General features: G+C 45.0%; 1 protein-coding gene across 3 annotated transcripts in view; it reads right to left on the minus strand.

The window, feature by feature from the left end:
• The window catches only part of JARID2 (jumonji and AT-rich interaction domain containing 2), a 270,564-nt gene that overhangs the window by 116,726 nt on the left and 131,847 nt on the right, over nt 1-21,991 (minus strand). The window contains exon 1 of one of the 3 annotated variants that reach the window (XM_019662179.1): nt 3,434-3,558. The exons of the other annotated variants lie outside the window; for them this stretch is intronic. Coding sequence (XP_019517724.1) covers nt 3,434-3,500 — 67 coding nt within the window. The 5' untranslated portion in view covers nt 3,501-3,558. Of the gene's footprint in view, nt 1-3,433; nt 3,559-21,991 lie in introns of those variants that run through there. 3 annotated transcript variants of the gene reach the window in all.

Below are 21,991 nucleotides of genomic sequence, written 5' to 3' on the forward strand. Positions count from 1 at the left end.
AGGGAGAGAGGGAGAGAGTTAGTTTTAGATGGGGGATGGGGGGTGGCTGCAGCACTTTGAGTTGAGAGAAAAATTTATGAAAGCAGCCCCCTAGGTTGAGATATTCCTCTCTGAGGTATTCAGGATGCATAGTTTGCTGCCATTACTAGTGAAAAAGAAAGCCTATTTTCACTAAGATTTTGAAAAGAAAGATGGTTTGCTTCTGCATATAGATGCCGGGGGGAAATCTGATGCAGGCCAGCTGCCCGGGTTCAACAGGAACATGGAGGTTGAACCCCACTGTACAAACTGGGGTCAGCAGCTCCGCTTCTGGATCTGTCCTAGGGCTCCAGGAAAGGCGGTGAGCAGCGCAGAGCCGCTGTGGAGCCAAGCCTGGCCCACTGACATCCTCTCCACATCAAAATGCCGAGAGGGCTGAGAACAAATGACAATCGGGAGGCATGATGTCACTGCCACACTCGTGGTCAATGAAGCGCAAGTGAAAGTGGTTTAATACCTCGGCTTATGGAAAGTAATTATCCTTTTCCCTCAGGAGAATGGCCCCTGGGCAGACCAGGGCTCCCCTTTGTCCTCTCTCAAATCAACTATGGACAGTTCCCATTCCAGACAAGGACCCCGCAGTCCAAAAACAGCCAGGGTCAAAAGTGTCCAAGATACAGAGGCAACATGGGTTTTTGTTAGTTTAATACCCAAAAAGTAAATGGATGGATGGATGGATGGATAGACGGACAGACAGACAGACAGGACCCCACAGGAGCCCGTCACCTCCACCACATCTTCTTTCCCCACAAAACCTTCTTGGGCAACCTAAACCTCCTTTGCATGTTCAATTTTTTGAGAAAGGGTGTTAAGATAAAAACCTGGCAGTCATAATTAATAACATGGAAAAGTTGGGGCACTAGGTGCAACAAAAACATCTGACCCTATCCTTTTTACCCTCTATTTCGGAATCAAGCAAAAGGCTCAATTTGAGAGTCAAGCCGGAAAAGGGCTCCGCTCAGAAGGCATTTCCTCACCTTGAGGCACAAAGGGACAAGCCCAGCAGGCCTGTCACCTTTCCACACAGGAAGGGAGACCAGGAAAACAGGCCGTATCCAGGCTGTTTAAACCACAAATGAGTGAGGACCACAAAAGACAAAAGATCTCTCCCTCGCAGGTCCTGACCAGGAGTCACAAGAGAGAAAGCACTCCCCCTGCAGAGGCTCCGACGACAACCAAGAAGCCACAGCTGAACTTCATTCAATACAAAAATCACTCCGTGGTAATAAGAAGGATCCATGATCTCTAGGAAAGATTTCTGGATTGGCCCAAAAGCTGGTCAAACCCTGATGATCACAATAGTGAACAAACAGCACTGTGCGTTTTGGCGCAACTCCCTTACTTCTTTGGGGGAAGGGCTCTTCCTCCTGCGTTCTCCCCCCTTTTCACTCATTCTTCATCCTTCAAGTGGTTTTGGTAACAATCAGGCCAGGTATAATATGGAGAATATAATAATTACTGAAATATAAACATCCACATTGCTCTACAGTGAGAAGTTGTACCTTCGCATCCAGTCATCACAACTCCTCGATTTCAGGCTGTAACTAACGCCTCTGAGTCCATATCCCATATCCCAATTCCCTATTAATTTTACACTGGCAAACAGTCCAACACATGTCTACCAGGCAACCCAGTGATAACCGTCTTCACAAGCAGGCATCCTTGGGAGTCCCCTGGGCCATGCAACTCAAGCTTCTAGCAGCCAAGTAAACAGGTTCCACTGCACAGGTGGCCCAGTACTGAACGCCCCAGAGGTCTAACACTGCCTTCCACATTCAGAGGAAAAGTGATTCAAGACAACATTGGGCTTAGGCTGGCAGGAAAAGAGCTGCAGAACAATGGCACCGCTGCAGAGCATGGGAACTTAAGAGTCGTACACGCAAGAGGTAAACATGGGGCCTTTCTCAAGATAGATAAATGAGACCAACAAGGAGAAAGTCTTACGTTCAGATAACCTGACATGCCAAAATCCAATTTTACCAATCCTGGAATTAGCACTTCTCCAAGGGGGAGTTCCACATACACAGCATGTTCTCAGGTAGCCAGTGCTAGCCTACCTAAGTAATTACAATACATGTGTGTGTCTGTGTGTGTCTTTCAAGTTCATTATATTAACCCCACAAATGTAAGTTATTCAAGAAACAGGCTCTCAAATATTAGCAAGTCTCTACAAAGTTAGGCAAACCTGGCTTTAACACAAATCAACAAATCCCATCGGTTATTAGTCTATGATGATATATGGGCACCACTCGAAATACTTTGTGCCCTGACTGACATCCTAAGTCATGGATGATAAGTCAATAGTCACACCCGTACCCCAAAAGCTCTCTGGCTGCCTCTATTCCCTATAAAAATGCGCCCCACAGAAGTTCTAACTTATGTTTTGTCTGTAGCATGACTGGGAGGAGCAGACGTTTCCCCCTGCCCTCATTACCTCACTCACACACAGACCAATCAACGGCACACCCACTTTTCAGATGAACATAATAAGAAAGGATTAAGTACTATTCAAAGTCAAAAAAAAAAAAATTCTGACAGCAACCAAGTTCAGAGAGGCCTTCGCCTCCCAGAGCAACCTTCTTTCCCATTCTGAATTCGAATGGAAGCAGGACAGAAAGCATCACTTTCTGTGATGTGATGTGGCCACGGAATCTGCAAAGACTTGAGGCACCTAAACCTAAAATTAACGGCTCCTAAAACTCATTCATGTTTCTATCTAGTAATACAAACATGGATTCATGCACAAAATAAGGGAGAAAAATCGAGAACACCAAAGTTTAAAGCTTTAAGGTCTGACCTAGATTCACTTAGTATTTATTTACATGCCTCAGTTTCCTCCATCTTTCAAGGAAAGAAGACAAGCATTAGAGAAAGAAAGTATGAAGGGAAATGAAGCCATCATGCTATTTATAAAGGAAACCAAAGCTATGGTGAGGATAAACTCATTAACTTTAATCAAACGTCTATTTTTAAATTCTGGGAAATGATCACATACACTGGCAATAAAGGGACCAGCCATAGCTGGATGGCCTTCAGTTCCCCGATATAAATGTCTAAATTCATACAAGCCTGGTTATAAAACTGCAGATTTGGCCAAAATGGTCAACAGAGCTGCATGCTTCAAGAGCGACATTAATTCTCTTGTAAATTTCCAGTGCCTTTGCAGGAGCCACCATCGCCCCGAGGGAGGACGGCAAAGCTAAAAGAATAGTAATATTAAGCAAATCGTAACACTTTTTACATACTCATCTATATAGCACCTTGCCACCCGTAATGGATTTAATCAGGACCCCAGCAGGGAAACCCACAAAAGGCCTATTTCTCCAACAAAAGCCATACCAGCCTGAAACAAATCTAGAGCGATTTGGTTTTGATTTTATTTATAGGAACAGACCTTCTATCCCAGGTTCCTCAAGATAAGCCACCAAAAACTGCACCTGACAGACCCGTGGAGCAGCCATCCTCAGAGCCGGATCATTGCAGAGAGACAGACAGGAAGGAGGACAGAGGGAGGGAGGGAGGCAGAGCTCGGAGAGGCAGGCTCCAGAGCACTTGTCAACAATCCTCCCCTGTACGTAATAAGCAGGCGGCAGTGCAGATTCCGGCAGTGCAGATTCCGCGAGGCAATAGGACGGCCAAACAGCGCCGGGGCCGAGGGGGAGGGGAGGCGGCAGGGAGAGAAGGTTATTTATGTGGATGGGAGGGAATCTAGCACCCAAGAGGAGGGGTCTCAGGCTCCCCCCCAACCCTGACAAATTCAAATGAGAAAAAGGAAAAGAGCGACTAGCTTTTCATCCTGCAATTTCCCCCAGCTGCAATGCAGACAAACCCTGATTTTAGGATTTCTGACATGGGGGGGGGGGGGCACCTCTGATGGGGGCAGTCCACACTCCCGTATGCCCAGGCTATCAGACCGTCACCCCCACAACACACACACACACACACACACACACTCTATGCACACACTCCACCCTTACGGACAGCGGGTCCATGGCACATTTTCAGTGGCATCCCTTTTTCATATCATAATCTGTGTCATTCAGCACTTGCCTTTTATTTATTTTTATTTGTTTTTTTGGCTGAGAAACCTGGGCAGCTCTCCAGACAGACTGCAGAAATCTCTCTCCACAGGCTCCTCCTCGAGCCCACCCCCGCCATTCCAGCCACCAGGGTGCTTCTGTGACCACCGCATGGGCCATAGCTGCCCTCCCCACCCCAACACATGGACACCCCTCCCCCACGCACATAAATTCATCTAATCTAATAAAATAGAAGCTGTTTTCCCTCATTGTTTCTTGAGGATCTTTCACAAAACAGGCTCTGTGGCCTGGCAGCTGCAAGAGGGGTGAAAAAGGCAGGAATTCAACAGGGCTGGCCAGCTCCCTGGCCTCAGATAACTGGAGCTTGCATCTCTTTCATAAGCTTTTTGATTTTCAAAGTCAATTCTTTTGAAGCTTTTCAACTTCAGCTGGCAATGATAATGTCCAAAACACATGCTCCAAACACCATCCCACTCTCCACTTTATGCTTTTCCAAAGGCCGGGGGGGCGGGTAAGGGGAGATATGCTGCATCACCCTCAAAGAACCCACATGGCCCTGAAAGTTTTCCTCACCGGTTCATCCAAGGGAACTGGGAAAAGAAGTCCCTGTACTATTACTTTGAGTTTCTCGTTGTGTCACCAATGAACGAGCCCCTTCTGGGCTTTACACAGGTTAAGTAATTTAGACCCCACAGAGCCCTGAAGGCAGACATCAGCTTTCTTCAAGGCATGTGGCCACCAGTTACCCAGGCCTGGTGACGTCGTCTTGCCATTTGGCCATCTCCAGTTTCCTAAATCACCAGGGCACAGAGCTACCTGCCTCACTTCTAAACAAGAAAATACCAGGAGGGAGGTGAAGGTCTTCCCCAATCCCTACTTGATATCCACCACTTTAAAATCCGAATTGCAGATGGAGCCTTAGAGACAATGTGGTAGGATCCCCCACTTCACAGATGAGTAAACCGAAGCATATGCAGGTGTGGTTCTTAAAATCACAGAGCCAATTCCTTAGAGGATCTCAACAAACAGGAGGCCATCCAAGAACCCTGTGGTGTTTGGGGACAGGGACGGGTGTACACTGGAGCAACCTCAGGATACAATTTCCTGTAGAACCTTCGGTTGTAAAGATCCCTCTCCAGTCCTTCTATGCCCAATGCAAACCCAGGGAGCAGACCATTCCCCTTCTCCAGTGGAGTCTATTCCTATCATGTTGAACAACTGGCATGTGTCCCACTGCAGCATAAGTCATACACAGTCAATTAAAGGGCATTTAAGGGATGACTGTTTGGCTTTTTTCCTTCTTTCTGCTGGGACTTGTCTTTTGGCGCCTTCAATAACCAAAAGCATCCAAAACAGAGAACTAAAAAGGAGCTGTGAGGCAGGTATTTGGGTGTAGGGTAATTCTGAGGCAGGGTAAGAAAGCAGAAACCGCAAAACATCAACAACTGGCCAGAAACGAAGCCTGACGGTTATCTGTGGATACACATCCCCAGATCCAGCCGATCCAACAGGAGAGCGTGCACACAGGCCCGCAGTTCACAGCCATCAGCAGTAAGTGGTATCCGCTTTGTTCCTATCTCCACTCTCTCTGACTTCATTGCTGCTTCCTCTTCCCATTACCTACAAAAGTAACCTTGTATTTAAATATAAAAAGGTAAGCCCTAACCGGATGGAGGGGCCCAGGAGGGCCCCTTTTCCTTCCAAAACCATCACTAGCATCTGATCCCGCTCTCAGTATTTCCTAAGATACACAGTTAGGTAGCCCAGCTTGTCCAACTCTGGCCTATGCTCTCTGCTGCTGGGTCAGGAGGGAGAGCTGGAAAACTCTTGTCCATTAACGGCAGTAGGTTTTGGACTGTTTAGATAAAACGCTGGTTTACCAAAGAGGAAATGTATCAGCAGTACCAGACAGACTAACAGCACCCTCTGGCAGACACAATAAAACTGAGAACTTGGTTCAGTTTAAGAATAGCGACACAACCCTCACTATTTAAATTCTGAAAAGAAATGACAGTATAAAGGGTGAGATTGTCAAGGACTTTTCTTTGTTGCAAGTTAATATGATTGACAGCACCACCACCTAAGTTTCAACAGTCAAAGATCAGAGCAAGTCCCAATTCTTAAATGAAGACTTCCCAAATATTATCAACTTCAGTCTCCACCATTTTAGTTACTTCTTAGTAATATAGAGTATCTGCAAATCCACAGTCACACCCAATTACTAAAATATTACTTACCGTGCTTCCCCTCACCCCATTTCATTATTTTTTAAGTTACAGCATAAATATATATGCCTAAACAGTATATATTTTATTATCTCACTGTGCTTGACTATGAACTTCACAAAAAGGGTGTCACACTGTGTTTAATCTTAGGGGACTTACTTTTTTCCCAACTCAACATTAGGTTACCAAGATCATCCATGATTTTGCTCATACTTTGTCTGTTCATTTTCACTATTATTATCATGCTCCATTGTATGAGTATACCACAATGTATTTTGATTCTCTTGTTCAAGGGCATCTAAAGTGTTGCCAGTCGGTTGCTACCACGAGTCATGCTGCAAACATCCTTCTGCTTATCCCCTGAAAAGCATCCACTAGAGTTTCTCTGGCAGAAATACTTAGGAGTGGAATTATTGGAAATTCTTGGATACGCAAATACTAAAATTTACAACCTAATGGCAAACTGTGGTTTCCAAAGCAAGCTTCAATTTTTCCTTGCGCATCAGCAATGCAATCATTGGAATCGCTAAACATTTAAATATAAAGACCTCCTATTACTCCAGACTCCAGGTAACAAGGCACCCCAATCTCTACTTCAGAAGAGAACAGAATTTCAGAAAGGATCTCCTGTCCTAAGAAATGTTGTGCCGCCAGCCAGGTACATGGCTGCCATCCCACCTAATTATCACCTGAACACCAGGACATCTGAGGACAAATTTTGCCGCTCAGAGCTTCAGAATCAAGGACCTACCTATGTGTACAACCACGTTACTACGTCCAAGTTGGGCCAAGTCCAGCAGCCCACCAGCTGCACTCAGCATTTAAAAAATATATTACTGGAGCAAACCCCAGTCTGGGACATGATAAAATGTGAAAGAGCAATTCATTTGCACGTCTTAATCCAATTTGGATATCTAATAGTATCCTGTGTTGATTAATTAAAGAACCTGCTGCTTCGGAAACATTAAGACCTTGTTTAATTCATGTATCAAGTCAAGGAAGTCAGTGTGTAGTGAGAGCTAGGACCCATCTCATAGAGGAAAGACAGGCCTGACAGAGTTGGCGCACGTCACCAGGTACTCCTTATCATCCATGGTCTGTCTCAGAAAGCTCTCCAATCTCCTCAATCTCCTGTTACCTACACAAGGTAATTCGTACAAAGGTAGCACCTTGGCATCTGAGTTACATGCAACTCATAATAATTTCCCCCAAAATGCTTATTATACAGGAAGAGTGGGTTGACCTGTGTGGGAGAGAAGGTTGTGGAACCTGAGAATTTCATATAGGAAATAGAAGGTTTTAACGATCATGCTGCATTAGTTGTGTTCTCATAAAGATATTTCTGCTATTGGGGCTGAAGTGCATAGTATTGATCATATCGCCTAGGCTACGATAAAAAGTCAATGCAGAGGAGTGGTCCACTCTGCTTAATATTTGACTTTCAAAAATATTGAAGCGTGGGCACTTTACAGCAGCCGCCATAGTAGTAACAAACATGACTTGTTAGAATATTTAAATAAAAGTTAATACACTGGCAATATACCAAGCAGAATTAGGTACACACAGAGTCTGGCTTGGACTCTTTCCAAGAGGGCTTGGTAATTCCTGAAGCACCAATAGTGCTCAACTAACTGTGTAATTCACGTGGCTGGCCCTGTAGCCCACTTGACTTCAGGACCACACTGTATAATTACAAAATAATACCAATAATTATAAGAACACAGTAGGGAACCTGGGCTGGATGACTGTATATTAACTAGTGAAACAAACTTGGTTGCTATGGGTTTGGTCACTAATCCCAATGAAATGGCACCACAATTAAACCAGGAAATTCAAATTAAGAAGCTATCAGAAAATGTTCCATGGGGATTTTTATTATAATTTTTTTTAAAAAAAATGATTTGGTAAGCACCTAGCACTAAGAACCTTAGTGGTTTACAGCATACACAGCACCATATGGACAAGGCTGCCTGGTTCTGATCTTAGTTTTACTTCTCAACTGTGTAAACTTTTAAAGAGAATCACCGAAAGTGCTCTATAACTCAGTTTCCTCATCTGTTAAATGGACATAAGGACAACTGTGGGTGGTTGAATTAAGGCTGATTACATATGTAAAAAGGTTAGTAGTACATAGTAAGCTCTGCCTATATGCCTTTATAAATTTTGGTGCTAATAAACTACTCAGAATTTCTGTTCATTGTATACTTTGAATTACTTGGTTGTAAAAAGAAACAAGGTAAAATATACTTTGGCTTTTAATATAGTATTTTTAAATGATTCAGGTAATGAATTTGAAAAGGTAAACACAGAGGGCCGGCCGAGTGGCGCGATGGTTAAGAACTCACTTGGGATGCCAGAGGGCCCCGGTTCAGATCCCACATATGAGGGCCAGTGACACTGCCCTCTACAGCTAAGATGCTGAACAACAGCTCAACCTGGAGCTGGGCTGCCGTGAGTCGCTGGCGACGGCGTAGGCTGCAGTCCCTGTGGCAGTGGGTTGCCATGGGCTACCGTGTGTAGCCAGCAGCCAGCATGAGCGGCCAGCAGCCGCAGTGAGCGGCCGTCCAGAAGCCGGCGACTGATCTGCCTCGCCAGGGAAGAGCGCAATGATGGTGCCAACTTGGGCCAGTGAAGCAGCGTCCTCCACAACTAGACTGAAGAACAAAACGACAGCAACTTGTCTTTTCCCCTTCCCCTAATTCCCCAGTACTGTTCCCATCCCCCAATTACCCAATAAAAATCTTTAAAAAAAAAAAAAAAGAAAAAGAAAAGAAAAGGTAAACACAGAAATGATGCCTTGAGTTAAATGAGTTAAAGAAAATTATCAACATTGAGGTTATTCTGAAAATGAGCCACGATAGCATAGAGTGAAATTCAACCAGAATCTCAACGTGGTCGTTTTACCTTCTGAAGAACACTAAATAATGGAAAATTATGTTCAAAAAGTACTGAAACGAAGAGCTGGCTCAGGTCACTATTGAAGAGTAGCTGATTATCTTTTCAAATCTCTAATTCTGATAAAACCTACACTTTCATACACTGCTAGCATGGTAATAAATTGATAAAATGTTTCTAGAAAGCCACTTGGAAACGAGTGCAGACAATGTTGTAAAGTTTGTAACTCAGCAATTTTACTTCTAGAAAGTTAAGACATTAATCAGCGCAAGGGCCAGCCAAGTGGCTCAGTTGGTTAAGAGCTTGCTCAAGAGTTTGAGCTCTGAGCAACAGCGGTTCGTTCGATTCCCGGGCCGAGCTGAGCAGCCGCTGAGCTGCCAACAGGTGGCAGGATGGCTCAGCTTTAAAAAAAAAAAAGAAAAGAAAAGAAAGAAATTAATCAGAGGAACAAAGGTCTATGAGCAAGGGTTTCAACACAGTTTAATTATTTTGTTGCTTTTTTTACTGGTGTAAATCCTATCTAAGGAAAAAAATATAAAAGGATTCTTCTATATTTGCTTCTTGAGCCATGCAATACGCGGGCTACCAGTGCTCTGGTTTTCAAACCTGATGACACCCCACGATACAGTCCATGAAGGCACTGGAGTAAGCTGGTTTTGGTTCTGCATATAGGGCACATGACACATTCTCTTCATTATTTAAACTCTCAAACATCAGTGCCTTTGCACATGCTGTTCTCACTTTTAGAATAGTCTCTCCTCTCTGTCTGCCTAGAACCTACTCCTCTTTCTGGTCTGCCTTCAGTGATACCCACCACCTGTTCTGCAGGTGCTGCTTCAATGCAATACCCACAATGACAAGCAAACATGACATGATTGTTAAGTTCCACAACCAAGAGGATTTAGACTTAGTCTTGGCTCATCGTAATAACCCTCAAAACTTAGCCCATACCTGGAGAAAATGGCTGAGACCCCACAAACACTGTTGGAAAAGTAAGCTGCTGCTTGGGGCCATTTCAGGGCGCTCTTACCTCGAAGGCTCCATCCTACAATTTACCAAGCATGCAAAGGCACCCCTTTTCTTCCTAGAGAATAATGTTTCCAAGAACTATCTCTTTGTGTTTAAAAGTATTTGGCTAGGAACAACCCCTGTAATGTATAGTAAACTGGTTTCTCAGCCTTCACTGATTAAATTGGGGATTCTTGGGAAATAGCCTTCAAGTTTTCTAGTGACATAAAATCAGAGCGTTCATAAATCTAACACTCAATAACCTTCACGTTTTGTTTTCTGGACATTTAACCTCTTATTCATTTCAATTTTAAAGTTTTCTTTGTTTTAGAGCGGATAATTTCTTTGTCTATAATGCTGTTCTGTATCTTCCTCAAAGTATTTAATCTTTTATATCCTGCTAACTTAAACTCATTTTGTTACTAACATGTTTAAATGAAAGCCAAAATTAACTATTATAATTTTGTGTGTTCTTCATAGTATTGCTCTTAAGTCTCATTTATCATACTGCAGACTAATGCTAAATATGAAACACAATTTGTTAAAATTATTTCATATGATAGTTTTAAAAGTTACACGTTCAAAAACTTACTAACATTAGGAAAGATTCAGTGTTTTAAACTGTAGAGATCCCACCATACAGGTTAATTAAATTGGGTTGAAAAATATATGTAAGTGTACAGAAACAGACCAGAGGAAATAAAACAAACTAGCAATAAAAAAGTACACTCTCCAGTGGTGGTCCTAATTTTCTGAAATTTCTAAATTATTCACTATTAAAATAAATTAAATAGAATGTAAAGAACATTGCTTATATGAAGCTAACAAAAACCCTGGATGTAGTCTCTGAGAGCAGTGGACAAAGAAGATATTGAAGCCGTAATACACTGCGATATTGAAGTCAAGAATAATGTGAATCTCATGACATTCATTCCAGGGTAAAAGTATTCTGAAATTGCCCAAAGCACTGAAAGGTATTTGAATAAAAGATTAATATTTTTTTCACTTTGTTAGCAATGTCTACAGAACACACCATGATGGTAGCCAGAAGAGAATGTTTCTGAAATGAAGCACCCTGCACTGGCTATCTAAAAAGACCTCTTGCCAAAACAACAACAAAAAGATAGAGCGTGAAGATTTAAAAAAAAATAAAAAAATTTGCACCACTGTGCTCATCCTGTCTCTAGAACTGCACTAATTTAGTAGCCTCTGGTCACATGTGGCTTTTTAAATTATCTAAAAGTAATCGGCTCAGCCAGGAATCAAGGAGTCACTACTGGCTGGTGGCTTCTATACAGGAAAACACACAGATCTAGAACATTTTCATCACTGCAAGGAAGGTCCACTGCATCGCGCCGATCTATAGGCTTTTCATGCATTTAGTCTCAAGTCCCTGTCGCCAAATCTGCAGGCAGCAACAGTCCCTCTTGTCTCTCTCCTGTCCTCTGCGAGGAGTTTAGACCCAGTAAACAGAACATGTCAGACAGACGGTGACTTCTTTTGGCTAGTCAGGGTGAAAGGGAGGGAGGGGCAAACGGAGAAGCTGACAAATCCTCTTCAATTCAGCAGCAGATGGCTCCTGCTGTAATCGTCTAGCTTTTAAAAGAGGGGAGGAGAAGAGAAAACGGAGGCTGGAATACTAGAATAAGCCACAAGCTTACTCAGAAAACTAAAAACTGTAGAAAAATTTTCTCTGTGTTTGCAAAGCAATTACCCCAAAGGATGACTTTTATCATATACGGTTTTTAGGGGGTCCTGGAGTAGCTTGGGGGAGAAAGGCCAGCAATCACCAACTAAGACTCATTCACAAAGTACCACGTGAAATTATTCTGACTTACACTGCCACTTTGCTACTCTCAAGGTGACATGCACAAAGACGGAGAAACCCACACAGATGACACAGGGCTCACTGTCTGGATTCCTACACACGGGAGACCCCCAGAGAGAAGCCATCAGCCGGCACGCCTGTGTACAAGCACGCACACAGCACAGGAGAGAAACAGTGGTCAAGGAGGACACACTTCCTCTCAATTACCTCCTAACACTTCCCTCCAAGTTCCAAAAGCATCCAAATGTCTCCTAATCCCAACAGCACAGGGGGTCTAGCAAGTTGGAAGAAGAATACAGAACGTGCCATAAACATCAGCACATCACTCATCACTACAACAAAATCGGATGGAACACGGGTATGTCAAGTGCTTTCTTTTATAAGGAGGAAACCAGTGACAAGACGACCGACTGCTCACTGATACCCAGTTACTGGTACAACTAGAATTATAACCCAATGTCCGTGCTCAGTCCAAAGTGGGTTTTTTTGTTTGTTTTTGATGCATCCAATATTGCTATAAATGGATGGAACCCAGGAATGTGGGCTTAATGATTCAACAGACTGCAATGTGAATGACTGCATAACATAGCCTCTATCACTTCTAAAAAGCTGCTGAAATTATATAAGCCCTGAGGATTTTCTTTCCTTGACCGGAACCTAAAGTTTCATCGCCATCCTGACATACTCCCGTCACTTGCTGCTTCTGCCTGCCTCAGGCCCCTCCCCTTCAACCCAGCCGCACAGATCCATCTTCTCTCACATACCACGTGCCAGCTCAGAGAGCCTCCTCCCCTGGGCCTCAGAGACCAGAAACTACATGCAGAATCCAGTGCTCTATGCCTGGCATAGGCGCCCCACCTACACAAGCCGCAGTCCTCCTCTTCCTCTAGGGCAGGTCTTCCCAACACCACTGAGGAAAGACCTCCTGGGGAAAACGGAACGGGGAATCACTTCCTTCAAGCTGGGTTTGCACTTCTGTTCCCCGTCCCAAGGCAAGGTCTAATTACAGGGCACTGGCTTCCAGGCCCAAGGACAGGGCAAACAAATTTTAATCCAGTCCCTGAAGTATGCTGTTTTATGACACCGTTACAGCGTTTATGGAAAGTACTTAGGTAATGTATATCTAGAACTTCAAATAACAATTACCCTTGAATGCTTGCTTTCTGCCAGGTCCTGAGGACTTTAAATAAACCATCTCATTAATGCTAAGAATATCACCTCTGAGAAAGAAATGATTCCTCCATTTCCAGGGCTGGGGAACAACTGGAGCCGCACAGAATGGCCTAATCCAGTGTGTTTGTTCTTGGCACCGTTGGTGGGACAATGGAGCCATCCTTTCAGGACGGCACCGTGTTCCTCCCTGTGATTTCCACAAGCAGAGTGGCCTGCTGGCCCAGGCCTGGCAGGATTAGTGCCCAGCAGTCCTCTCCAGGAAGCTTCTAGATCGTCTCCACTCACAGCTCCAGGGCCCCGAGCTCAGAATACACTGCAACTGAGCCTACCTTGAGTTTCAGGGTCCACCCAGAAGGTGGACATAGATCCTTTCTTTGAGAATGGACAATATAGGGATGTTGTGAGCTCTCTCTGCCTGCCCACCCCCCACCCCACCCCCAAAGTCAATTCCTCAGACAGAAAGCTCTCTAGGGTGTGATTATTTTTCACAGAGAGGCTAAGTAACTGGAGGAGAATCCGCATCGCGTTGGCCAGCAGTGGTGGCCAGTATCCTCCCATCCACTACCAAGAACAGCCACTTGATGGCAATCTTAACCTATTCCCTTGGAATTCTTCCATAAAAGAGAGACCCCAGGAGGGTAGGAGCACCGAGAGAGGGCTGCGAGATGGGGACAGTGCTGGAAAAGGCATCTTTGCTTGACCTGAGTGTGCAAGGGTGTATATATAAAAGGATGGATGAAGAAAGCGTCTACGCTCATCTTCTCCCTGGGGGTGTGCTCCATGTCCACAGGCCTCACTGGGGGCCTAGGTGGAAGGGCCTACACAGGTTCTGAAGTCAGACGACTCAGGAAGATGGAGATTGCTCAGGCCCCGTGGCACATTCACACAGGGCTTTCCATCAACAGATTGAAGTGTGAGGCAGACAGATGGGAACAAACAGGCTAATAAATAAATGGCAAACTCCTGCTTCCTGTCTCAGCACCTTGTCCCCTGAAGCCACAGAAAAAGAGCCAAAAATGGGAAAAGGCAACTTTCCTTAATAGAAGGTGCAGCACCTGTTGAATAAAGCAGCGTGCTCTCCTTCGTATGTAAACTGTAAAAAAGGGAGAAGAAAGAAAAGCTATGTGCATCTTCTGGAGTGAAGGCTCTCCAGGAAAAAAAAAAAAAAAGAACACACTGTAAATTGCATTCACCACACACACACTTGTACTATTTTCAGTGGCAGGAAGACTCACATCAAAATGTGAAGGGGAATGGGGGAAGGAGGAGGAAACAGCATTACTACCAGAAAACGGCCCGGTATCTTAGTTTGGATAATGGCACATTTTCCCACACAGTTCTTCATCCTGGCCCTGGGTGATGGCTTCATAACTCTTGGCATCTCAATTTATAAGAAGAGTTCAGGCAGAGAGTGGAGAGTTTGCCAATATTTTCCACTGAGGGATTCAGAAAGTGCCAGCTGAGAGCCTTCCAGCTCACCCTTTAACACTTTCCAATTGAGTAAACTGGAAAGGCCCTTTTCAAATAACACTAGTAGTCGGAAGTTGGGTAAACTGCTGGGTGAGGACAGGGTAATAAAGCCACGAGGGTACAGGCTCAGCAATTTGCAATGTAGGTCCCTCTAGACATTACCAGGCCTCCTGCAAACCCAGACGATAAACAGGATCATGTCTGAAAAGGATTTGTTGACCTTCTGGAATCACACTAGAGGGTCAGAGGCAACTTTCAAAAACATGGGTTCAAAACCATGGGTCCTTCATGAATCCCCCAATCCTATAGGAAGGAAGGCGAGTGTCAGAAACAACAGAGCTAAATGTTTCTGATGTGGAGGCCTAAAGCTGCCTTCCTGCATGAGAAGGCAACAGAACCCACTCAGGGCCATGGAAAATTGGATTGGAAGCTGCCACCGCAGTCGGCACTAGAAGCTAGTGTGGGAGTCTCAGGCCCAGATGTCTTTGCCTGTCATCAAGACCAGGTGCCAGGCATGATGAGGGTGCCCGCCCACCGACTGCCAAGGGAAACATGGACCCGGTTAAAGGATGACCCAGAAGACAGCAGCGGGGTAGGTCATACAGGAAGAGGCCCAGTGTGCAGAAAGAACCGAATTGTTAGAGCCAAAGTGCGAATGAGCCAAAAACGTTAGTGAAAGGTCAGGGAACAGTGCAGAGAGAGGAGAGCGGGGTGTCGGGCATGAGATGAGGAGCCCTAAGCTCTCCCTGGCACAGCACAGGGACAGCCACTGGCTGACAGGCTGGGCCGACACTCCTCGCCTTGATTGGCAGGTCTAAGGTCATAAAACAGCTCATGTTTCGCCCTCATTGTCCCCTAACCTCCTCTAACGAGAGACCTGTACTGTTTTATGATCTTTGGGAAAGAAATTATGAGCAAGCTGAATTTGGGGCTGCAGAAGCACCCTAAAGACTACAGAGAAAGCTAGAAGGGTATATGACAGCATGTGAGACAGAGTTAATGAACTGTAAATTAAGGGATTTATGGTCTGTAGGATAATTTCCCAAAATCATCTCTAGTTATCACCCTTCTGGCTTTAAAGACATACCATACAGGCCTATCAACATTTCATGTGGCTCAAGTCATAACAGATTGTTTCCAAAAGCTAAGTCAAAGGTCCTCTAAATTTGGGGGAAACGGGATCTAAGAAATTCACAAGCAAAGCAAAACTGCACTCGTTCTGGTGGCAAATCTGACAACAACTAAAGCTCCATCAATACACACATCACAGAATTTAAATCATGAGATGGGTCAGACTGAGAAAATACATGAAGCCCTTCTGCAAGCAGAAGGGAGTGACATTATCATTTACAGGAACAAACACAGATAAAAACGAATTCCATGCACGATCAAGTCACCTCTGGCTGAATGCAGACCCATCTGACGATCCCACAGGATCTTCCCTTTCCACACATGCTGAGAAGTGAACATGGTTGGAAAGCATTGCCCTAAATTACATTTATAGCATAATATTCAGGCCAATAAGATGAATTAGTGCATAACAAACAGGATTCCCTCAACCTCAAGTAATCCCACAGATTTTTCCTAAATCAACAACAGAAGCGTCCTTCCAAGGCCATCTCAGCTTCCACTCCCCGCCCAAGCCCTTAGGGCCTGAGTTCACCCACGTGTTCCCCCTTCTTAGGGCTCCTGGCCTTCTGCAGCAGCCCCCCTTGCACATGAATCATGTTTCAACCCCACTGAAGTAAGAGATTGAGGTTAACCCAAGTGGCCTCACAAAAACAGGCACTCAATAAATACAAGTCCAAGTTTAATTCTATCCAATTTGGGAGGAACAATAACTTCTCTAAGGTCAAACAGCTCTTAGGGTTTCCTGACGTACCAGGAAATTGTTCTGGTATCATTTAAGCACACAAGGAACCATGTTACAGGTTAACATGGAAATCAACTTAATCTAAAATTAAAACAAAATAGTCACCATCTCAAAGCCCTACCAAGTACTGGACTGTTATGGACTGAATGTGTCTCGTCTCCACCCCACCCCACCCCCAAGTTCCAATGTTGAAACCCTAACACTCAATGTGACTGTGTTTGGAGAAAGAGCTTATGAGGAGGCAACAAAGGTTACATGAGGTCACAAGGGCAGGGCCCTAATCCCATGAGGCTGTCCTCCTAAGAACAGGAAGAGATACCAGTGTGCTCTCTCCCTCTCTCAGCCATGTGAGGACGCAGCCAGGAAGCAACCCCTCACCAGAAACCGAATTGGCTGGCACCCTGCATCCTGGACTTCCAGCCACCAGAATAATGAGACCTGAATTTCTGTTGTTTAAGGGCCCCCCCCCCCCCCGGTCAATGGTCTTTTCTTATGGCAGCACAAGCTGACTGATATATCGACGTCCACCACAGCCACAGGAAACAGAACAGAAATTAGCGATCTCACCATGAAGCCGCCACGCTGTGACCTATGATGCCTCTTCAGCTTTGCCTTCGTGGGAGAGCCAAGCCCGGGCCCCTAGTTCCAGAATGTCTTGAATTATACATCAAGGCTGAGGTTTCTTAACGTTCACAGACTAAGAACAGTGCCACGGGAGGGGGGGGGGGGGGGGGGAAGTGCCACAAGAAGAAGGTGACACTGAAGAGGATGAGAATGAAAACTTCTCAGGAGCCCATTTGGTGTGGACTTGCACAACAGCTCAGAACCAAAACTGTGGTGCCAATTTAACCCTCCATCGGGCGCAACTGATCTCACAGATTGATTGGAATTTCTGTCGATTTTTATACTGAATTTATGTAATAAACATATTGTTTTTACTTTGTGGCAAATTAAAATTTCATCCTGAATAAATAATAAGCACGCTTACACATTATTTTCAATTCAAATAAATAAATATCACACACGCATCTGGTAGATGCACGGCGCCCAAACTCGTAACTTTTGCAATGTGCCTGACGGAGGGTTAAGACAGAGCATCTGGCTCCACAAATGTCACCATGAGATGGTGAATGTCATTCATGAGAATGTCCCACTATAGGGTTCTCATTCAAGCCCTAGGTGATGCCTCCCTAACTAAGCTGGGGCCTCCACAGCTGCTTCCAGGACACACACAAGCCGTGGTTTTAAGGCATTCTCAAGTCTCAGCAGACACTCTCGGGCACCTGGCATAGTCCAGGGAAACACCATAAACCCATGTTTAATCATAAAAGCTTCTAAACACTGAGACAGTCGTGTTGGCAAACCCCAAAATGAACACACACTTGAAAGAAGTCAAGTGAACTGGAAGGGGCATGAGGAAACTTTTCTGGGTGATGGAAAGGTCTTGTATCTATGCTGGAGCACTGGTCACAAGGGTGTACGTGCATTTGTAACCTCATCGAATTGTACACTTACAATATGTAATCTCACAGAATGTAAAGTTGTCCTCTACTAAAAAAAGGGCAAGGGCCGGTCGAGTGGCTCAGTTGGTTAAGAGCTCGCTCAAGAGTTTGAGCTCTGAGCAACAGTGGATAGATTCCCGGCCTGAGCTGAGCAGCCACTGAGCTGCCAACAGGTGGCAGGATGGCTCAGCTTTAAAAAAAAAAAAAAAAAAGGCAAGATCTGGACTCAGGAGTCCTGAGTTCAAATCTTGATTTGACCACTTCTGAGTTATGTAGCCTCGTGCAAGCTGCTTAACCCACTAAACAAACCTACAAAATTATGATAGTAATAGTATAATTACGTTATGAGAATTAAAAGGAGTAACTTATTTTTTTCTCAAAAGCCCAACTTTGGCCAGTCAAGTGGCTCAGTTGGTCAGAGCGCGAGCTCTTAGCAACAGGGTCGCCAGTCCACACGGGCCAGTGAGCTGCGCCCAAGCTGAGCTGCCGCTAAGCTGGTAAGAGCACATGCTCTTAGCAGCAAGGTTGCCGGTTTGATACCTATATGGGATGATGGGCTGGTGGGCTTCCCACCCCCCGCCCTACTAAAATTGAACACGGCACCTTGAGCTGAGCGGCCACAAGCTGCCGACGGGTGGCCAGATGGTGACTGGACTTGGAGCTGAGCTAGCTGTGCCCTCCACAACTAAGACTGAAGGACAACAACTTGGCTGTAAGCTGATGGCGTCCTGAAAAACATAATGTTCCTTCCCCTTGCCCAATTCCCCAACACTGTTCCACTCCCCAATTCACCAATAAAATCTTAAAAAAAAAAAAAAGGGCCCAACTTTAACTTAAAATACCAAGATAGGTAATTCAACAAATGTGGTTCAAAAAGAAAGGGTACAAGGGTGACCCAACTCCAGAATCTCTAGGATAAGACTTATAAATGTATCACATATATTTTTAAATGTGCACTTTGGTGACAGGGAAAATAGCATGGGTTATGATCTGGGGGGCTTGGGTACCAGGGTGTAGGCACTTCCAAAACGAAATAAGGAGTCAGAGACAGAACACTCTTCACCCCTGAGCAGAGAGGAACACATCCACTGTATGGCAGAAGGGAGTGGGGACGAGCTGGAGAGAGGGAGTGGGGGCATGGACGGCGTGCAGGGGAGCGGTCCGCACGCGGGTGCACACAGCACGTGCTCCACAGAGCACCCAGGAGCTGTGCGTACAGCAGTAGTCAACATGGAGAGAGCTTTTCTCTCATGGAACTTATAATATACCCTGGTATGAGAACTTAAAATCAACAACAATACAATGTCAGACAGTGAGCAATTCCATGCAGAAAACTATTCCAAGGTAAGGATCTAAAGGGTAACTAACAGACAAAGGCACAATTTTCAATAAGATACTCAAGGAAGGACTCTCCGGTAAGGATACATTTGAACAGGAGCCTGAAATACAGAGAGGGATCAAGTCCCAGAGGGAAATAAAGGAGAGGGTTCTAGACAGAAGAGCAGGAAGCACAAAAAAATTCTGGGGCAAGAGTACGCTCAGTGTATCCCGAACAGCAGGAAAGGCTAGACTAGGCGAGACAGAGGTGAGGGAGAGAGACGTAGGCGAGACCAGGGAGAGGCCAGGGAGATACCGGCCCACATCAAGTGGCCATTTTTCCAGCTAAGCGATGGGGAGCCTCTGTGGGGCCACAACCTACATAATTTACACCTACAAAGGACTGCTCTGGCTACTGCCTGGAGTGGGGGAAAAGGCAGAAGCTAGGAGAACATCAGGAGTCCCAGCCCAAGCTAGAGGTTATGGACTAGTGACAGTGGTGCAAACTCAGATTCAGGAGACATTGTGAGTGCAGAATAAAGAGGTTTTGCTAAAGGATAGAAGGCAACGTGCAGAAGAAATAAAGAGGGAACAGATAACTCCAAGGTTGTGGCCAAAGCAACCACAAGAATGAACTGGCATCTACTGACAATGGGAAGACCAGCAGGGCAGGAGCAGATGGGAGAGAATGGAGACAGAGAGCTGGCTTTGGAACACCTCAAGTTCATGAGGCCTATCAGGAAATCCAAGTGCAGAAGGCAGGTGGAGGCCAGGAGAGGGTCCAACATGCCCAATGACGGCGAATGGGCAACTAAAGCCAAGCGGACTAAAAACTGGATTTGGCAACCAAGGTCATCTTACCAGCCTTGGTAAGTGGCCTGACTCTAGGGGTTCCGACAGGTTGGGTGGGGAGAGGATGCTAACATGAATATAAATAGGAGAGAGACACAGACTGTTTAGACATTTTCTTTCAGAATTCTGCTAGAAAGTGAGAGAAATGAATAGCAGGAGGGGAGAGCCATGGAGGGTTTACTTTACTATGGGAGAAATTACAACATGTTGTGTTTACTGATGGGAATGATCAAGTAAACAAGTAAATAATGATGAAGAAAGGAAGGATAATTCCCAGACTGATGTTATTGCAGAGAAGGGGGCTCGCTGCACAAAGGGAGAATCTGACTAGAGACACAAAGAAAGACCTGATAGGTGGAACAGCGGTAAGGACTATTCCCAACCACAGACTTTCATCCTCCTACCAACCCCAGCCCTGAAAGGTGGGCTTCTCTGAGAACTGGGACAAGCGGGAAAGCGTACAGGACAGTCTCGAGCTCAGCCACCACACACATGCCCCGCGCTTCTGCCCTAGTCATCCACTCCCTCCCCGAGTGATGCTGCCTGTGCTGTATGCCCCTCCTACTACAAGGGGTCCATGATTTGACGAGGATGACGATGTCATCAGGGGACAGCGCAGAGCTTACAGAACTGACAGAGGGAGGCTGAGAGAAGTGCAGTGGGTCTCCAACACAAAGTGACGGGAAAAAAGAGCACGAGAACACATTAACCTCCACGGGCACCTCCATTCTTAACTCGGTGAAATCCTTGCCCGCGGCCATGCCCTACTGGGAAGCCCGGCGCCTCGCTGTCATTTAAATTGGATTTCTGGTTCCAATCAGTCTTCAGCATGACCCATTCCTTCCAGTTAAGCTCATCACCCAGGCTCAAAATTCCTCATCTGAAAAATGATGAGTATGACCTATATATTTCTAAAAGTCCCCTCCTGCTCTAACAATCCATAATTCTGCGGCCAAAAAAGCTGCCGTCAGGCTCAGCGCTCCCTCGGTGCCAGAGCCGTGCCGGTAGAACTGCCACAGAAACCTGTCAGTGTCTATTTGAGGTCCTCACCGCAGCCCCCAAAACACCACTCCATCCCAATACCCAGCCCTTGCACAAAGTCCCCAGCTTTCCAGACTCATGGAATGCAACTTCTTTAACAAAGCTTTTCCTGGCATCTCCACACAAGGGCCATTTACATCTTCTGCCTCCTGCCAGCCTCCTCACTAGAACAAACAGTCACACAACACTTCTGATTTTTAAAGCATTTCTCCTACGGTATTTTGTTCTGCTTCCCTGATCCCAGGTCACACATATTTTTCTCATGTTGAAACATGCATATCTAAAATTAGAAAGCATCTTATAAATTATGATGGCTTTACACTTACAATTGGAAGCATTTTTTTCCTTTCTGACTAAAACATAAAATAATGATGGATCACTCAATGACATCTTAGATGGGATGAGACAAGGTAATGTGGCTCCTCCAAAATAAGCAACTTGAGTTCAGTTTTTATTATTCACAATAACTCCTACATACAAAAACTCTCTCATACAAAACTCTCTCGAGTACTGATCAAATGCAAGCTCCATCAAGAAATGCCCCATCTGCATTACTTAGACCATAAACTGACTGCTACAAGAAAGCTACAGAAAAAGAAGTTACGGTAAACCTTCTCAACTCTACTATGCTCCAGGATAGACGTCGCTTTGCTTTTAGCAAAGAATGAATTTGTTTTCAATGACTTGCATAATATTTATCCTCATTTTACCCAGCTTTTTTTTTTTTT

This window comes from Hipposideros armiger, unplaced genomic scaffold, assembly GCF_001890085.2.
Source record: "Hipposideros armiger isolate ML-2016 unplaced genomic scaffold, ASM189008v1 scaffold_369, whole genome shotgun sequence".
In the NCBI taxonomy this organism is placed as follows: Eukaryota; Metazoa; Chordata; class Mammalia; order Chiroptera; family Hipposideridae; genus Hipposideros; species Hipposideros armiger.